This window comes from Anopheles moucheti, chromosome X, assembly GCF_943734755.1.
Source record: "Anopheles moucheti chromosome X, idAnoMoucSN_F20_07, whole genome shotgun sequence".
Classification (NCBI taxonomy): domain Eukaryota; kingdom Metazoa; phylum Arthropoda; class Insecta; order Diptera; family Culicidae; genus Anopheles; species Anopheles moucheti.
This window is the reverse complement of record NC_069142.1, coordinates 9917864-9936957: the sequence shown is the minus strand read 5'-3', so window position 1 is coordinate 9936957 and position 19094 is coordinate 9917864. Positions and strand designations below refer to the sequence as shown.

The 19094-nt window shown below is 49.5% G+C and overlaps 4 protein-coding genes across 4 annotated transcripts in view; 2 read left to right on the top strand and 2 right to left on the bottom strand.

The window, feature by feature from the left end:
* The window catches only part of LOC128306729 (uncharacterized), a 383189-nt gene that overhangs the window by 144610 nt on the left and 219485 nt on the right, over positions 1 to 19094 (bottom strand). The gene's annotated exons all lie outside the window — the stretch shown is intronic.
* On the top strand, positions 4984 to 9461 carry LOC128306728 (proton channel OtopLc-like). The gene is made up of 5 exons (XM_053044324.1): positions 4984 to 5087; positions 6649 to 7215; positions 7294 to 7511; positions 7600 to 7989; positions 8070 to 9461. The coding sequence occupies exons 1-5, from the start codon at positions 4984 to 4986 to the stop codon at positions 9164 to 9166; spliced, it is 2376 nt and encodes a 791-aa protein (XP_052900284.1). The 3' UTR covers positions 9167 to 9461.
* LOC128306742 (transcription factor 15) lies at positions 10773 to 11307 on the top strand. The gene is made up of 2 exons (XM_053044341.1): positions 10773 to 10885; positions 10965 to 11307. Exons 1-2 carry the CDS (start codon positions 10773 to 10775, stop codon positions 11290 to 11292), a joined length of 441 nt encoding a protein of 146 aa, XP_052900301.1. The 3' UTR covers positions 11293 to 11307.
* LOC128306724 (sterol regulatory element-binding protein 2) lies at positions 11398 to 17831 on the bottom strand. Its single transcript, XM_053044314.1, has 5 exons — positions 17586 to 17831; positions 14584 to 17515; positions 14384 to 14498; positions 12333 to 12503; positions 11398 to 12254 (listed from the first exon to the last, which is right to left on the bottom strand). Exons 1-5 carry the CDS (start codon positions 17719 to 17721, stop codon positions 11904 to 11906), a joined length of 3705 nt encoding a protein of 1234 aa, XP_052900274.1. The 5' UTR covers positions 17722 to 17831; the 3' UTR covers positions 11398 to 11903.

Genomic DNA, 19094 nt, shown 5'->3' with positions numbered 1-19094 from the left:
ATTTAAAAATCCTCAGAGATTCAAGCATCTTAAGATATTCATGCTGCCTCAAAAATTTAAAAGATATTGCCTCAGATATTCTAGAATCTTGAGAGATTTAAGAATCCACAGAGATTTAAGAATTCTCAAAGATCCATGAATCCTCAAAGAGTCAAGAGTCCTCAAAGATTCTTAATTCTCAAAGATCCATTAACCTCTACCTATCTACAAATGGTAGCATCTGCAAAGAGTCATTTTTTTGACTCAATTTTTGAGGCATCAAGAATCTCTGAGGATCACTTGGATGCATCTTTGGAGCAGAGATTTATTCATTCCCTTCAAAGATTCACCCAGATTCATGACTTTTAATCAGATTCACCCAGCAACTATTAGTGTCAGCTGTTATCAGCGCGGTTGACTGAAGAATTGTGCGATTCCCATCACCGAACTCTTGTCAAACGTCTGTCAAATCGCTGTCGCGTGTGCGGACAGTAAAGAGCAACTGGACGATTTACGGCACACGTCAAGCAACGTCGACGCCGCCATTGTCCACCTGCAAACATCATTAGTCACCTCATCACCAATTAGTGTTGTAAGTGGTAAATAAAAAAAAACAAAATGGTAACGAAAACATCACCCTAGTGTAAATTAAAAAAAACCCACGCTATCGTTTCGAATAGTGGCAATAAAATGAGCAATATTTGCCAAACTTCTAAACTCCTGTGTTTCCTTCTTTGTTTCGTGTTTCTGTCTTCCCCAAAAGCGCTCGGAGTCAGAGAGTGGAGTAATGGCCGGGAGAAAGAAATAAAAACAGGCAGCAAGCTCCTGTGTTTAACCTTCCCATCATCAATCATACTAGTTATCGATACAGCGCAATCGGAGTGCGGGAAAATAAATGTCAATCTCAGCGAAGCAGGACTTAAACCTCCGTCTGTCGATAAGTTACTGCACCGACCTTCTTAAGCGCCTGATGCCCAACTACATCATCCAGCACTTCAGAACCAGGCTGAAGCGTCATTTGAGGTTGCTGCCGAACGTCGCAAACACAACCATCACAAACCAGGTCGAACTGGATGAAGGGGTTTGCTCGAGACAATCGGAACCTCGGCGGCGTAATGTCGGTAATCGTTAATTAGTTGTAAGCAGTGATTTTGCTGCCACCAGAGCTAATGGGGGAAGGGCAACAAATACCTCGCGATTCGCATAATCCAATCCGGACAGTTTAATGGCGGGTGGTGGAGCTTTCTGCTTTAGGAAAAAGCAAAACAAACACCATCGAAGGCTTACGGGCGAGCGGTACTACGAGGAGCTTAAAGTATTTCGCGATTGCCTGCCGCGATTGCCTCAACTAGGGGCTTTACGCTTTTTTGATAACAGCTTGGAGTGATTGGTGAGAATTGGTGGGCAATCTTGAAGTTGTAGACACCCTTCGCCCTGACTGCTACTGACGGGGCTGGTTGTTGAAGAATGTTGTGCTGGAGGAGGCCGGAGGAGGCTCCGTCCGAATTGGCCGTTGAACAACCCACCTATCGTAGCATTGATTGATAATGGATTATTGGTTTATGGTTTCACTTTAAACGATGGCGACGACCACTCGGACGTCATTCCGTAGCGATATTAAACCGGCGGGTCTCCCATTCCACCTTGCCCGTACGCGGCCCAGACGTCATCCGAAATATAACGTCGGAATACCAATCCCCCTCCAACGAAAAACCGCTCGAATGCTCAGCTGACTCACAATGATTCGGACGATCAGTACGAAGTGAATCACGTGAGGTCGTGAGCCTATGAGGTGCAACAGACTCGCGAGAGAGAGAGAGAGAGAGAGCGAGCGAGAACTCGCTGCAACTCCCCTACCATAGATGCAAGACAGTAAAGAGACACTCTAGGGCAGAACCAGTTTGTTCTTCTACTCCCCCTACACTGCATCGCCCTACCACCCTGCAGTAGGTTGTGGCACGCGCGGCGCGAAAGTGCGTCGGCATCGGTGGCGGGGAGTTAACCGATCTGGTACACCTCGCTGAACTTGAACTTTGAACGACTTGTCAATGCGCTTCAATGATGCCCGTGGTGCCCTAATACATCATGCCAAAAGCCCATTTCCCGGGCCCCCCACATTAAGAACGACCATTCACTTCCTATCTCTCCCTCTCTCGCTCGCGCGGATGACAAACGGCAGACAAAAACTCGGCGAGCTCGCCTCGATCATAATGTCACGCTCGTTTTGGCGGGGAGCCGGAGGAGTTTGAAGTTCGGTGGAGCTGTGTATTTGCCGTGCCTGTTCGCACCTTTGCCAGTCAGCGGATATGCGTTGCGCACCCTCTTCTGGTACGCTCCCGCAATGTCAGAGGTCTGATTCGCATCCACCGCACCAAATGGAGCTTTGCCGAGATCTCCGAGATCTCCGAGACACACCGCGCGCATATGTCCAAGGTGTAGCAATACCGCTTGTCTTATTATTTTGTGTTGTGTTTGTTTTTAGACCAAAGAGGGGAGGAGACCGCTCGCAGTCTCTGGTCTATCTGCGTTTACTGCCTGTGGGCTTCTTTTTTATCTCACCATCCCTGGTGGTTTGGGTGGCCGCGCGTTGCTCACGGGGTACGTGATAGGATCCGGTAGCACCCCCCGAACGTGTCAGTCGGATCCGATCGTCACACTGGACGCGTGTCATTCCACCTTTGCCGTGAGTGTGCTCCCGTCCGGAACGGACCTACCGCTGCGGGATCTGCGTTGCGTTGCGCTCTCCGAGACATCCGCGTGGAAGATAACCACCAAGAAGAAGCGCCTATAATAAACCACGAACGTCCGATGTCGCACGCGCTCGCTTGATGACGCGGTTCGGCTGGAAGTGGTGTTGCGAGCCCCCGTCACATCATTATACCACGGTAGTGTAGTAGCCTAAATTACTGCCCCTCCTCCACAAGCACCCTGCCACTACCCTCAACACCACAACCCTCAACCTCGGACTGCGGTTAGGTCTTCATCTGGGGTAAAACCGACCAACGGACGGTGGTGCCGGACCTGCTTAGATAACGTTAATAAGAACACCCTCAACGCTTGTGTGGCTTTCAATTAGTGAAATTGATTGGGTTTACTCGCTGATTGAAACATCTCCCGGTCCAGTGCTCGGGACCGAACAGATAGCGATTACCCACCTGTTGTGGTATTATCTCTGTGTGCGTGCCTATATATATAAGTCCGTGTGTGTGTTTGTCTGCGATGAGTGAGAGTGGTCCCCTTGTTATCTATTAGCACGCTGTCTCACGCATCAGTTCTTGCTAGATAAAAGCGGTGTCAAGTTCTGGCCGAGTCCCTATTCACGCACCCCATATTACGGTGGCGGTTTGGTGTTTTCTCCACTCCTGCCCCCTCCCTCCTCCTACTCCTTTCAGTGCTGGTGTGCAGCAGACATTTCCCCATCAACCGGCGGTGTCAACCAACCGGCCATCTTTCACATCCCGGAACCGGAGCAACGATGTCCAGCAACATTCTGCCGAGCAGCGGTGGCAGCCAGGGCAAACTGCTCAAGAAGAACTCCGTCTCCTTCAGGTATGGGATAAGGGTGGTGGTGGTGGTAGGGTAGGGTGGCGAAGCGAAACTGGCACGGATAAGGGATCATCGCATCAGACGATAACGCGCCGTTCGGTACCTGATAGACATCCGATTGCACCCTCCGACGTGCAATTGCAAGCCTTACTTAATGTACCCGCTTATCGGACGTCGCAATTGCAATTCGATTACCGTACCCCTCGCAAGGTTCATACTTCCACCAAAAAAAAAATCAGGTGTTTCGTTTTTCTTTTTGATTTTAAACAGTGTCTTCAAGGTTTTTATGTAATCGCTGCACTGATCAAACTCGGCAAGCGCCATTTTTTTTACAAGTGATCCGGACGAGTGTCAGGTGGGTTACGTCGTTTGAATGGTAGACAAGATGCCTTGCTATTATAATCTGAAGCATTGGAGAGCCTCACAACTCTTGACTGTTACACATCGGTATACTGAGTGGACATTAAAAAGTGTCTTCCTATATCAAAGGAACTCATCGGGTACTTGCAATTCAAAGTCATTAACTTCCAACAGGGTGTGGAATATCTTGAAGTGCCTTCTGTCGTGTATAAACTTCTCGCTCATTAAAGTGACTACATCCCAATAAGGGCAAGGTCAAGTGGTCTGCTACTACCACTAGACCGAGGTCAAAGATGTCAGTATCAAAATTCCCCAAAAGTTGCCCTAATTGCAAAACATCCAGAGCTATCAGTGCCGCACTCCATTCCAGCGAAATCTTACGCATCCACCTATCTGAAACCGTTTACCATCGCATTGAAGTCTCTTCAAATATTCTGGAACGAAACGCTGTAGCAAGCAAATTGAGCGTTTAAGATGGCATTTAAGAACTGTCACGCTTCACGCCGTGTGTGTGTGAGTGAGTGTTTGGCTAGGGATATCCAACGATAACAAATAATAACAATAATAACTAGAACAAAACTGAATGGGGCATAAATCGCAGTCGCGGGTCGCTAATTGTCTAACTCATTCGCAAGATGCCAAGATGGCGGCATGGAGCAGGGTTCGAAGGGGGTTGGATGAGGTGTAAACCGTGCACAAGGGTAGTTCACCTCTGTATAAAAGACCGTGTGAGTGCGATACGCGCACTTAGTTGCCCGTCGCAGGGCGCATTTTGCACATCACCCAAACCTTCCCTTCATCCCTTTTTTGCGGGGTACGATAAAACGGTTACGGATTGTGTGAGTGTGTGCGCGTGTGTGTGTGTGTGTGTGTGTGTGTGTAAAAGAGAAAGCGAAACCGCTCAGCGGGGCAAAGGTGTGAGCAGAGTGAGACGTAATTGCACTCACGCGTCGTACGCACGCCCTCTCGCCGGGTTGCACGTGCTGGGGCTGGTTGCGCTACAATAAACAGTAAGAACGCGTTAGAAGTGAATCATGGTCACGAGCGACTAGGTTGTTCGGGTGGTGACTTTTTGGGGACGGGACAGAGCCCCCCACCATGATCGTTGGCGAGCTGCCGGTGGACGGCCCGCTGTTCGTCAAACCGCTGGTACGGCCCGGGCTCATGCTCGACCGCACCGAACGGGCCCCGATCGCAAAGAGGTAACTTGCCCGTACTTAGGAATTACCGATCGATTAACGTCGATAAGGCGCGAAATGCTTCGAGCGGATCGACGCGCAAAACAACCATTAGCATTATCCTTCGCACACTCAGCGCGCACAACGATCAAAATCAAAGCAGCACGCAAAAGGGGAGAGAAGTTTGCTTTTTAGTAAATACAGAACAGAACGGGACGCCATGACACTGAGGCAATTCCGCCTACTAACAAGCAAACGAGTGTCACTCACCGGCAACGTGATGACTTTTGTTGTTGTTGCAAATCACACCTTAGTACGCCACACAATTTGCATCTTCTTCCTCTATCCCTCCCCTCTTTCCTTCCCCTTCCTAACCTTCCTAAACCCCCTCCTCTCCTCTAACGGTGCTAACGAGTCGTCTGCCATTTTGCAAATGTTTGCCAAACTGATTGCCTGCTACCACTTAACCTGCTGCAAACTTATTACCACTGTACCACATCCACCCCCCCACCCCTTCAGGTTATCTTATTTGGAACAAAATGGGGGGATTGCAATCGGGTGCCACACTACCCCCACTTACCTGCGGATTGTATCGATTGGGTTTGTTGCTTTTACTTGGGATCGAGGTTTTGTTGTTGTTGTTGTTGGCCCTGATAAGGTTCCACATTTCCAATGTCCCCTCGATTCCGATTGTTTTGCGGCGACGTCAAGCACCTACCTCTAACGGTGTTCAGTTAATGTTCTACACGGTCAACACGCGGACGTCTTTAGCCGGGAGTCTCGGCAGGTCTCGTGCTACCCGGTCCGGTGTCGAACGTCACGTCCTACAATACACACGCGAGATATAATCGTCCAACAGCCGATTGAACAAACCATCCAATCCATCAAACGCGTGACGGACAAAGTACAACTAAGGCTAGTTTCGGCCGCACGAAGCATACATACGGGACGAGTTACGTCCCAGGTACCTGGGATTGATAACAGCGTGTAACGAGAAGTAGCAGCAGGCCTCGATAAAAGACTTTCACCAGGTGTTGTGTACCTGTGTAAAAACCAAACGATACGGCAGAGGTCTGTCTGTGTTGTGCATCACGAAGAACAAGTGATAACATCGCGTATACTAAAGAGAGGCTTATTAAAGACTTCATCCTGTACTAGGGATCTACTGTACCGGTCCAGTTTGCAGAGTTCTGGACCATTCGGAAGAACGAATTCCCCAAACCGGTTCGTAAAGATTAGGGCCACTATATTGCGCAACTTCAAGCCTCCAATTACTGGTAGCATACGCCCGATAACCACTTTATAGTGTGCGCCACACAGTAGCAGATAAGACTTCTAATCGATTCCCGACTCAATCATCGCCGAGGAACGTGCGTGCCTTACAGGTGATCCTCCTCCGAATGGGTCACGTTTTGCGAAATTCTCCACACAACTTCATCAACCTTGGGACAAACAAAGACATTATCAATCAACTCGCCCTCTCCATCGCATCCTAAACCGATCGCTGCGCTATCGACTTGATTATCTTCCAATTATTTTGTTCTTTGTTGTCTCCTTTCACAAACCCTTCCCACAACACCGGCAGCGAACAGTTGGAAAGTGAGCTCGCATCGCTCGGAGGGACTAACGCTACCGTGGACGAGGAGATTGACGACACACGCAACGAAGACGATGCACCGCCGCCGGTAAGCTTTGCGAGGGACAGCCAATACCTGTCGCTGCCGAAGGCTGATTACGACCAAGACAGCGGGATACAGCTGCTGGGCAAATCGGGCGGTTCGATACTGAGTAACGCGAAGGCGATGCCGGCAAAGTATAATCACCATCACAACCACCATGGGTCCAGCACGATGCTGGATCAGATACCGGAGGATTTGGAGTCGCGCCGTAATGGAGGCGGTGAAACGTACACATCCGGCCGGCGCCGGTCGTCGGTGGCGCATGATGGGCACGGTAATGGGCACGCGAAACCTTCGCTAATGGCCGCCATCCGGCGGGGTTCGCTGGCATGGTTGCCGGGACGACGCCATCAAAACAACGACCTCGAGTCGAACATGGGCAGCAAGATGTCGCTGAGCCAGTTGCCACCAACGAGCGGACCCCTGAGCGAACAGGCGCTGGAGTCACGCCGCAAGAACAGACGCTTTGGCGAGTAAGTATCTCAACACCTCAAGCACCTCCAAAAGACTCTCGTCAACTAAACCTGTCTAACTCCCCTTCTCAATCACAGTGACGCACTCAGCACCGCACTGTCAGCACTGTACGCGAAGATCATCGTCATTCTGGGCATTGCACTCCCCGTCACCGAGATCCTCTCCTCCCAGATACCGGCCAATGTTTACCAGGGGTTCTACCTGTTTCTCTACACCGTCAGTATCGCGTTTGTAATCTTCGTGTACGGCTCCAACATGCGGCGACGTGCAGTGCTAACGCTAATCAAAAGCTATCGTAAGTACCCCGACACAGACAGTCAGTGAATGGTCCCAACACACACCCTGTAACACCACCCTGTCAACCTGTCCCCCTTCAACTGTAGATGAGAAAACAAACTCCAGCAGTAGTTCGACGAAAAAGCGTATACCACACTTTGGTAGCTTCTATCTGCGGGTCGGTGCCATCGCTTTCGGCATCGGCACGATGGTATACTCCGGTTTGGAGTTTGGCCAGTACTTCGAGCTGAACGCATCGCCGGGTTGTTCCAGCATCTTTATCGCACTGACACCGGCCGCCCGGATGCTGCTGTCGCTGGTGCAGATGCAGTTTATCTTTCTCAACACGTCCGATCTGGATATGGCCCGGCACAAGGTGTTTGCGCGCTTTGGCTTAATGCACATGGTCGCCACCAACCTCTGCGAGTGGTTGTACGTGCTGGTGGAGGAGACAAAGCACGAGATTCACCACCTTGCGCATACGACACATCACAAAGGTAGGTAGGAGATGGTTGGATTGGGCAACCAAGACACATTTTGGGTAGAATGTAATGTAGCTCACTGCCCTATCCTGCAGGAGATGCGTCCGATACGCATGCAGCAATAACTACGGCTCTTGTCACATCGACCACCAGTGTTAGCGTCTTCACCACTACGGAGAGCCCGGAATCCTCCGAAGAACTGCTGGATGCCGCACTGAATCACACACTGGTCCGACGGGCAACCGGGACCGAGTCCGCCGAGTACGTCGAATGCCAGCGCACCAACATTATGGGATCTCTCGTCCAAAACGTGTCACCTTTCCTCTTCCCCTGCACGATCGAGTACTCGCTCATCTGTGCTGTGATTCTGTACGAGATGTGGAAGAAGGTGAAAACGATTGCGGAAATTGATCGGACGCGTCGCAGCTCGATCAAGGTGCAGACCGGGGCCGGTTCCAAGAGTGCCCACCACTTCTCCGTTGACTGTTCCCGGGCCCATCGGGGCATGTTTGGCGGGATCCTGCTGACGGTGTTCACGATCATCTGCCTGATCATGTACTTCGTCCTGTACGATGAGCCGGGGTACGAGTACTTCGCGATCCAGGAGGTAACGATCGCGGAAACGCTCATGTACGCACTGACCGCAGTTGCGGTGGTGGTCGCCATGCTGAAGATGCGCGACCTCAAGTACCAGCGGAAGAAGAACGATCACCACAGCGGTTCGATCAGTCTCGACTGTACGCTGCTGGTGTTGGCCCAAACCGGGGTGTACGTGTACGGTATGTTCAGCATCGTCGGGAGCTACTTCTCGATGAAGCAGGGTGCGCCCGGTGCCCGGGAGGGCCTGGTGGCGGAACTGTTCAGCCTGATACAGACCTCGATCCAGACGCTCTTCATACTGAATGCGGTGTGGCGGAAATGTCGCGGCGCACAGCAAAACCGGACGAAACCGGGCAGGGAGATCGTGACGTTTCTGCTGGTCGCGAACATGGCGATGTGGTTTATCAACACGCTGATCAAGGGACGGGCCAGCTTCCGGCCGTCGCATCTCGATTTCTTCGGTACCTGGGCCTGGACGGTGATAACGCACGTCTCGATGCCGCTCGCCATCTTCTACCGCTTCCATTCGACGATCTGTCTGTTCGAGGTGTGGAAATCGACGTACAAGGTGAAGATCACCGATCACCACTAGGGTGGTGCTCCTGCAATACTGTACAGCTTTGTGTAGATAGTAACGGACGAAACCAGTGTGTCCAGAGTAACAAGACCGTATTATTCCAGGAATGCCAGGATTAAGGATACATGATTCGCATGTAACTTCAATGCTAGTTGAGCATCTAACCAAGAACTTCGCGATGGATCACAGTGACAACATACGAGGTAGATTAGATTTGTTTTAGCACACCGCAACAGGTGTTCTGGAGATATTGGAGAACCCTGTGGCGATGTGCTACTGTCACTGTTGATACTACAGCCTGTTTCCCATCCTCCACTAACTATTCTAATAAGCAGTATTAGCTCGGATTACGAGCTCGCCGTGTGTTTTTTTGTTGTTGTTATTTACGATACAAACCTAACCTCGTTCCAGCACAGCTCGGGATGGAGGATAATATTTCTGTTGTTGTTTTGTTTCGTTCGACAATAAAGATGTTTTCGTTAAACGACTTGTAAGCCTTGTACGAATGAATTGCGATCCACGCCGCGTCCACGGAGTCGGTTGTGCTCCGAGCGAAGCACAAACAACCATCATGCTTTGATTTATCGGTTTCTTCCGTTCTTACTACCCCCGGTCCTTCGGTGCCCCGGGGGACAACGGGACCGATATGCAGATGACAGATAAAGTGAGCTGGACGAACTGAACGCAACGATGCGATTGCGCTAAAGGATGACAAGTGCGTCTTGAAGTGAGGGAGACGGAAGAATTCTTCTTTCCCATTCGCTCCTCTACCGTGATCTAGTGCAGGGGTTGGCTATGTTTTGGATCGCGTCCGTTTGCAATATCCGATCCGAGGTGATCTGAATGAGAACTAGTCCCAACTATTTATGCAGTAAAAGTTATATTTAAATAATTTTCAACAGAAATCCTGCTAGAAATTGGAGTCCTGATTCAACCGTTGACAGCGATTCGGTGATTCAGTTGTATAAATATATAGAAATTTTGGCGCTCTAGAGTTTTTAAAACAATTAAATTTGTCCCCGCCGACGACGACGAACAAACACGATTTGTTCGAAATTATACGGATTTTGTTATTCGTGTAGTCGGGAAAAAAAAAGTTTGCCGACCCCTGCAGTAGATCACGAAACGCATCCGGTTTCCGGAAGGAAGGGACAGCACCTCGCAACTTCCCCGACTCGTTGCCCCCTCCCACCCGCCCATCCCAATTCCGGCACATCTGCGTTATCGCTCACCAGAAATCTGTACCGACCTCATTAACCCATAAATATCGGATCGCATTTTTAATGCGCCTACCTACTTAGCGGGAACGGGAACCTCGAAGATACGGACGGCGATACCGGGGAGCGGGTACGCGGTACAACCCTGCTGACAGGGGTTCGGTTTGTTTGCACATTCGTCATGTACCGGCAATGACTTAATTTCTTCACCAAATGGCATGTGCCCTGTGTCATCCTTCTTTCATTCTCTCTCTCTCTCTCTCTCGTTTCTTCTTGGTGTCCCGTACTATAGCGGCGCGACTGTGAACCGTGAACCGGGGGAAGGTCGTTCAGTTCGCACGGGACCGTACACGGTGTCGGGAGTGTGTTATGGTTAGTGCCGAGCGGTACCGGTGTTCCGTAAGATGAGCCGCGAACGGCGCAGCACCAGCACGTCTGGCGATTCCGGCAAGGATCCAGCGCTGAGCTTCGACCAGCGGTTACAGGCGAACGCGCGGGAACGCTACCGTACGCACAGGTAACAACACAGCAGCAAACCGGCAATATTCCACGCGCGCCACGCACAGAGCAGTAGTAGTAGTGGTAGTGTGGTCTAGTAATGATCATTTTCCCACCCCCAGCGTGAACTCGGCGTTTAACAATCTGCGCCAGCTGATACCGACGGAACCGCACAACCGGAAGCTGTCGAAGATAGAAACGTTACGGCTCGCCAAGAGCTACATCTCGCACCTGATCGCGGTGCTCGTTACCGGCAACAGTCAACGGCCGTGCGTCGACACGATCAACCAGCGGCGGGAGTTGGAGAAGGACGAAACCACCTCCACCAACATTGGCCGGGACGATCCGGACACGATCTCGGCCGTTTCCTCGCCACCCTACCGTCAATCAATCTGCACGTTTTGTGTAACGTTCGACAAGTGCTAACTACGCGTTTTTCCTTTGCCAACGAAGGCGTTACAGTGTCTGCGTGTACACTTCCGTTTCCCTTTTCTCGATTACGCTACACTACAATAAAAGCACTACCGCATGTCAACCGACGCGGATTTTATTAGGCTTTAGGAAAAACAAACGAAAGACTCACACGCACACAGGGCTTTATAATAAGTAACATTCTTACAAAAGTATTGCGTCAAGTTGATAAATGTTGGTTCTAGTGTAATATGTTGATGTCGGTGTCCGACGAGCAAATACGATGCTAAAGTGTAAAATAAAATCATAAGCTTAAAGTAGGTAAGCAACGCTACACGCATTCGACCTTGCGTTACCGTGTAACAATCCTAACTGTGGAGTGTGGTGGAAATCATTCGGCGAAAGCTGACAAAAGAAACCAAATGAACTAACACTTCAAGAAGACACACCCTATCCCGCAAAAAGAAAAGAGTATATCGGAGTTGTACGTGTATGCATATGATTGTTTTAAACATCATACTGTGTGCTTAACCATCTACGGTGACCCGGTGATAGCGGATCGCTACGTCATTTTGTTAAAATATAGAAGAAAAAAAAACATTCGCCAAAGGGGCTCAGAAACACGCTCAGTTTGTAACGCTGCCGCTGCCGAGTGATTTCATCAGCTGGTAGCACTGCTGCAGCCGCTTTTTGTCGCCTATCTTTTCGAGCGTTTTGGCGGCCTCCTCCAGCATGCCGGCCCGCTCACCGGGCGACGACAGGCAGGGCGCGGGCAGATGCTTACACGCAACGTACAGGGCGGCGGCCCGTTCGCGGCCCCCTTCCAGCTGGGCCGAACGATCCTTGCCGCAGATGAGCGACGAGCGGGAGTTGCGCTGCCGGAGGCTCCGATCGAGCAGCTGCTGGGTGGGTCCCGGTGCGGCACCGGCCATCAACCGGCAGACCGCTTCGTACAGGAACACGCGCGACTGTGCATTCTGGTACGAAGAGGAAAGGAAACGAGTTAGTTGCGGTGCGGTGGACCCAACGACGAAACCACAGTGCGGACCACCTACCGGGAATTTGCTCGTCACCAGCCGGAGCAGATTCAGATCGGCCTGGAAGGCGGCCAATATTTTCCCCGGCACGGTCTGGTGCGTTTGCTGGTTGTAGCGCATGTCCTTCTCAATCTCCCAGAGGGCCGTGCGGGCTTCCAGCAACCAGTCGCACACGAGCAGTTGGGATAGCTGCGAACGATTAAGGGAGGAAAGATCGTTAACTTCTCAGCACTGGAAAGCAGCCGGTCGGCAAACACGTAACAGCGTAATCCACCGCACGGTGCAGCAAAACCGAACCTTGCGCGATGGTTATGTCCGCTCGGGCTAGGAAGCTGACACATTCGGGTTGCATTGCAGAAGTACTGCACCTCTTGCCAACACGGTAAGTGCAATGCAACTACAATGCACCCGAAGGTGGGACCGGAATGTTCGTCTACGGGCGCAGGCCGTGCTGATGGGTGCTAGTGGAAGCAGTCACCCAATGCCTACTACTACATGCATAACGGCTTCACGTTTAATCATCTTATATTAACCGCTCTACATTCAAATTGAATTGCAGCTCGTACACTCAAATACTTACAACTGTCGACCACTTTCTGTAGACGAACCGTAGCTTTTGCTGCATTTTTTTTTTAGTTTTTGTTTGGTTTTCTTGAAGTTTCTTAAACAACTCCACTGAACTCAATATCTCACAAACTCCACAGTGTCTTGATATACCTAAATAACTTCACGGAACTTCCCTTTCGTCGAAAATCATCTTAAACCAATAATTTAAATCAATCATCTAGCGCTTGATTAATCCGATTTAATACAAAACTGAATTATGGACAAATGGTTTATACATTTAACGGTTTTTAAAAAAAGCATTTTATGGCTGATTTTTTTTTTCTTTAATTATGGCATAATTTAAAAAGCATCTAAAGCAAAAGTTAAATCTATCAAGGTTTATGCCGACTTAAAACTGAATGTTGGTGAATTTCAACAAACATTTCCCAATATTACCCAATCAGTTTCGTACTATTTTGTGAAATAAATCGAGCTTGAAGCTCATTTTCTCGCACTGACGCATGATCCTGTATGTAAACTAGAGATGTGCACGCTGAGTAAGAGTGAGTGAGTGATTTGAAACCTTCGAGGGAGTGAAAGAGTATAAATCAGCACGAAGAGTTTTTATGACTCCTTAAACCACTCTTTTGTGCCTATACTCACTCTCACTCTCTGTGCCGACTAGAAACTCACACAGGAGTGAGTATAACTGTTTTATCACTCTTTGGATTATAATCACTCTGCAAGAGTGAGTAAAAGAGTATTATCACTCTTTTGAGATTGTAAACGCTGTTGATGAGTGAGCAAACGTGTTTTGTCACTCTCTTTGGATTTTAATGCCCGCCAGGGGATTTCGGGTTAGTAAGAGTGAGTAAAATGTGTTGTTTCTCTTGTTGGATTGTAAACATTGAGTAAAATAGGAAGAGTATAAACGAGAGGGACAGTGTTTTATTATACGTTTTGGAATGAAATCGATGAATAGGAGTAAGTAAAAGTGTTTTATCACTCCTTTTGGATTCAAATAATTCTGTAGGTGTGATTGAGTGAGTATAGGCACAAAAGAGTGGTAAAAACATTAATGCAGTGTAATACTTTTAATGAATCTCAAGAGAGTGAGTAAAGGTTTCAAATCTTTAAACCCAATCTTTGACTCTGTTTCAAATCTTTGAAAAGAGTGATTATTCTCATCTCTAATGTAAACGTTAGTTGTTTTAACTAAATCTGATGTTAGTAATTCGCTAGGTATTTTTACAAAAGTCACCAACAAAATAGAACGTTGTAAAATAAAAATATTAGTTACGTTACAATATTTTGTTATCAAAATTTAGGTTCGCCTATAGAAAATGGTCGTGGTGTATTGAGTGAGCTTCTTTACCGAAACCTAAATTTTTTTGCTTCTATTCTATTTCCGATAATAAACATCCTGTTATATAATTATAGCTCTTCCGATATCCGATTAACCTCTAGCTAGTAATATTTTTCGATACCTTCTTACATCCTTTAAATAAAACCAAAACACTTACCAGCTTCAATCGGCTCGGCGTTTTGCAAATGTTACCGGTAAGGCTATCCTCCAGGAAGCGACTGCTTGCATTGCAGTTGGCAAAAATCGCCTCAACGCTCGATTCCGTCTTGGTGCTACAACAACAAAAAAAACGGAACCCATTAGTTAAAACAAAACAATTCTGTGATTTTTGTTCGGTCCAGTATGGGTAAAACCTACATCAAGCCGCGCCTGGCGTGGAACGCTAGCAGCAGTGCACGGGCCAGTGGATCGTCCGTTTGCTGCAGCGTGGCGGGCATCGTTTCCACCTGCACGTACAGGGCCTCGGCCAGCTCGTCCTCGCCGAGCAGCCAGAAACCGGCGACGCGCAGCAAATTGCACCACCAGTGGGCCAGCTCATCGAAACAGCACTCCGTACCGTGCACGCTGCACCCATCGAACGGGACCGGTTTCTCCAGCCCGAACGTGTCCTGCAGCAGCTCGGTGAAGTGCAGTATGTCACCACTGACGCCCGCCCCGGTCGACAACAGGTCGGCCGCTTCGCTACCCTTGCTACCGTGGTGGTCCTCCTTTGCGTCCTTCCCACCCAGCACGCCGGCCGCACCTCCCTTGCCGGGTGTGCCCGTACCGTTCGTGGCATCGCGTACCGTACGCTCGTGGCCCGATCCGACCAACAGCTGGAGCGCCTGCTGCAGCAAATTCAACCGATACTCGCGCATCACATACTCGATCGGGTCGGCACTGTTGCAGAGGGTGGTGAACAGGGCCGCGGAGTTGTCGGTGCGCTCACCGTACCGGAACCGGCTGGTGGTGAGAAACCGGAACCCGTACGGCGTGAACAGCCACCGGAACCGGCGGCTGGTGTGGTCGCTCGCAAGCTGTTTCGCCTGGGCGAGATAGTACCGGCAGTAGTACTGGAGCAGCCTCGGGTAGCTTCGCTTAACGCGCAGCGCCGCCAGCAGATAGATCTCGATCGTGTCGTCGACGGAAATGACGGATGCGGCTGTTTCGGCCATATTGACCGCACACAGGCTCATCATTAGCCCGTTCGCGTCCGTGCGATTGGTGACGAGATGGAGCTGGTTCAGGCGATGATAGAGCAGGGCCAGCTCACGGGCGGAGTGTAGGGCATGCATCCGCTCGCCCTCCGGTTTGAACAGTCCACCGGTGCGGCGCGACAGCCACCGTCCGATGTAGAGACGGTGGAAAAACATACGCACAAACTGCCACGCGGTAGTGGACACCCGTTCCAACCGTGTCGACGGTAGGGATAAACCGAACGATTGCAGACACAGCTTCGCCTCACGGTAGGATGCGTCCGCATTACCACGCCGGAACTCCACGTCCGATTGGCGCTTGTGCTTCCAGTAATCGGTGGACGCACGGGACCGGGGCAACAGCACCGGATCGCCGTAAACCAGCATCCGCACGAGACAGAACGCGAGAAACATAAAGTTGACCAGCGCTAGCAGCAAGGTGGATGAAAGGCGCGACCAGGACAGGGACTCCTCCACCGCCAGTATGCGACGGGTCGTCGTCAGCTCTTCCGGCTGTTCGGTCGTCGCCAGCGAGAGCAGACTGCCGAACGGGTTCACCACCAGCACGGCCAGCATAAACATGCAGATTGTAAGCCGTGCGTTCGACGACATACCGCCCAGCCCGGACAGCATCTCGTCGTCCAGCAGATCATCACCACCGGCAGACGAGAGCGACCCGGACCCGGTAAACGGTGAGCCCGGCATCGAGCTGTCCGAATGGGCCGGCGATGACGACGGGTTCGATTCGTCGCTACGCGGCGGTGTTATCGGACCCACCATCATCTCATCCGCAAGATGCTGCTGACCAACGAGCAGATCCTTCAGCGACTGTTTCTGATCCGCCAGCCGCATCTTGTACGCCATATTTTCCTGCTTCAGCACATTGTTCTGCTTCTGCAGGTAGCGGATGTGGTCGATCGCTTTGCGCAGGATGGCCGATTTGTTGAGCTTTGCGTCCACCCCGACCACGATATTCTTCAGCTCGACAATGCAGCTGTTGATGGAGGTACGGTAGCGCCGTTCGATTGCGTTATGGGCGGACCGTTTCACCTCCTTCACCTTCGGCACGCCGGCCGGCTGCAGACGACTCAGCTGCACCTTCGGCTGTGGGTCCGAGACCGGTTGCTGCTGATTGGCGGTAGTGCCACTGGTAGCCGAACTCGACATCTGGGCCGGTGCGTCCAGTACGACCGGAATGCCGGCGGCCAGTATCGGCCCGTTCGGTGTGTTGACAAGCGTGTGAAGGTTCGGGTTCGGTTTCACCGTCACGATACTGGCGGCCGGTGAGGTGGTCGCAATCGAGTGTACGTTCGCATTCGCGTAGATGACGGGCGTGTTGGCGGGCAGAAAGACGGACTGCTTGTCCACCGTTTGCAGCGTGATCAGCTGCGGCATCAGCGACTGCCCATTCGTGACGAGGTTCTGCACGCGTACGTTCGCGATGCCGGGCATAAGATTGTTGGGGGTTTGCTGCTGTTGTTGGGCGGTGGTGGGTTGAGCCCCGGTTCCAACACCCGACCCCATTGCCGGTGCTATCTTTTTCGTGTACGTTTGCGTTACGGGGGTGCGGGCATTCTGCAGCAGGAAGGTCGTCTGGGTGGTGGTGGGTGGGGCAGCCGATGATGTAATGGTGGTGCGGTTCGGTGCAAGTATAACGGACCGAACGCCCGTCACGAGATGGTTCGCGGTTTGCAGTTGCATCGCGTGCTGCTGTTCGTGTGGCTGGGGCGCTAATGTCGGTAGCGTCGCCGAACTGGTGGTGGTTGTCACCGTACCGGCATGGACCGGTTGAAGCAATGGCGAACACATTAGCATCTTCTTTTCCTCCTTCGGTGATAGCAATGGAACGTTCGATGTGGTTGGTTTCGGTGCGAGCAGCACTGGTTCCTTACTAACACTGGCAGGTAGGTGAAAAACTGTCTCCGCCGGTACTGGACCGGGAGTCGTTTCCTGCGCAACACATTCCTCCTTTATTGTGACGCTGGACGGGGCTGGCTTTGACGATGGTTGTGCAGTTGATGATGCGGCCGGATCGTTAAGCGTTTCCTCCCAGCCAAAGTTGGTCAGAAAATCTTCACCCATAATGTTCATCAGCTTTTCTTCGTTCATTTGATCTAAGGGGATGATGCAACATGAGTGAATGTTTACTTATTGTTCCCAATTGTGCACCAGCAGAATACTTACAAATATCGGCAATGTCTCCAATATCGCTAATGTCGTTCATATCAGCCATGCCGATGTCGTCCTCCTCGAAGCTTGTGTTCGGGAAAAACAACCCGGGCGGTTGGAACGGTTCGCTCCACCCACGGTCCTGTTCCATTTTGACCGCGACTTAGTTATATTCTGTTAGATATTTCTTACACACTTTTGCCTCATAAAATTGTACCCGAAACAGGAAAATTCAATGCAAAGGGGAACACACTTTTGCCTCACTACTGCGGAACACAACACCAACGAGACAGTCAATGCGCTTCGATGCGTGGTGAATGTTGACGAACTGATGCAAAAACATCAGATCATACCGTCTCGACCAATCAGGGGCCGCCGTTTAGCATCGTATGATGTTGAACGGTCTGTGACGTCACAGCCTAGCATCAACCAGCTGCAATGTTGCGACGCATTTTACTCACTCGTGAACGATTTTTCACAATAATTTGCACACAAATTTGAACGTTGCACACGTTTGATCGTCGATTATTTGCATTTAGTTGACTGACCAGGTTGAGACGATGATACGACAGTGGGTTTATTGTGGTACAATGGGAAGTGATCGGCACTGTTTTCGGTTGGAGGAACGAAAACCTTGTTTTGGTTTGTTTTGACAGCATGGTGTGTAAATTTGTAACCGACATTCGTTTATATTGCTAAGTTCAGGCATTGGCTCACGATCGAGAAGAACACGAGCGTGTGGAAATTAATTTTACCGTGCAATCAGACGGTGACCGTACGTCTAGACATGATTAATTTTTGGAATAATATTAATCTTTGTGCTGTGGAAAAACCAAGTGTGGAAAAGATGAACGAAGGAAAATTCTGAACATCTATTATCCGATCGAAGTGTTCTATTACGGGTAATAAACGAATTTGACATGACACTATGGGCTGAACGCAGTTATAGTGAGGACAAAATGAAAATACAAGTCTTTTTTCAATTTTTGTTACCGTTGCAATAGTAGTTTAAAACAGTAAGTTTAACGAAATTCAGTGTAAATTAAGATAAATATTAATAAATGTGCTGTTATTTTAAATAAAGACATTGTTACTTTAAGATTTTACACCCAAGACGCACGCACTTTTCATTAAATTTATTAAAATATGTAGTAATCTTTTATGCTAGAAAATATTCATGATAAATTTCATTACAATCTAATTAAAAATGAAAATACGGCATTGCCGTCATAATATAAATTAAATAAAATAATTAAAAATATGTTATAACAATGTTTTTCCCTTTTAAAATATGTATAGAAATATTTATAACATTTCTTTTGTTATAATTTTTATTATTATCATTGAGATATTATTTATATTTTAAAAGTTCATTGCTTTAATTATAATATTTGAAAAATATATTTCTATGATTTATCACAATTTTCAATAACATCATTGCTTTTTACTATTAGAGCAACGGAAACAAAAAGATAAACAAACCCCATTATTTTTTTAATTTTTCCAATCTATCACCAACTTGAG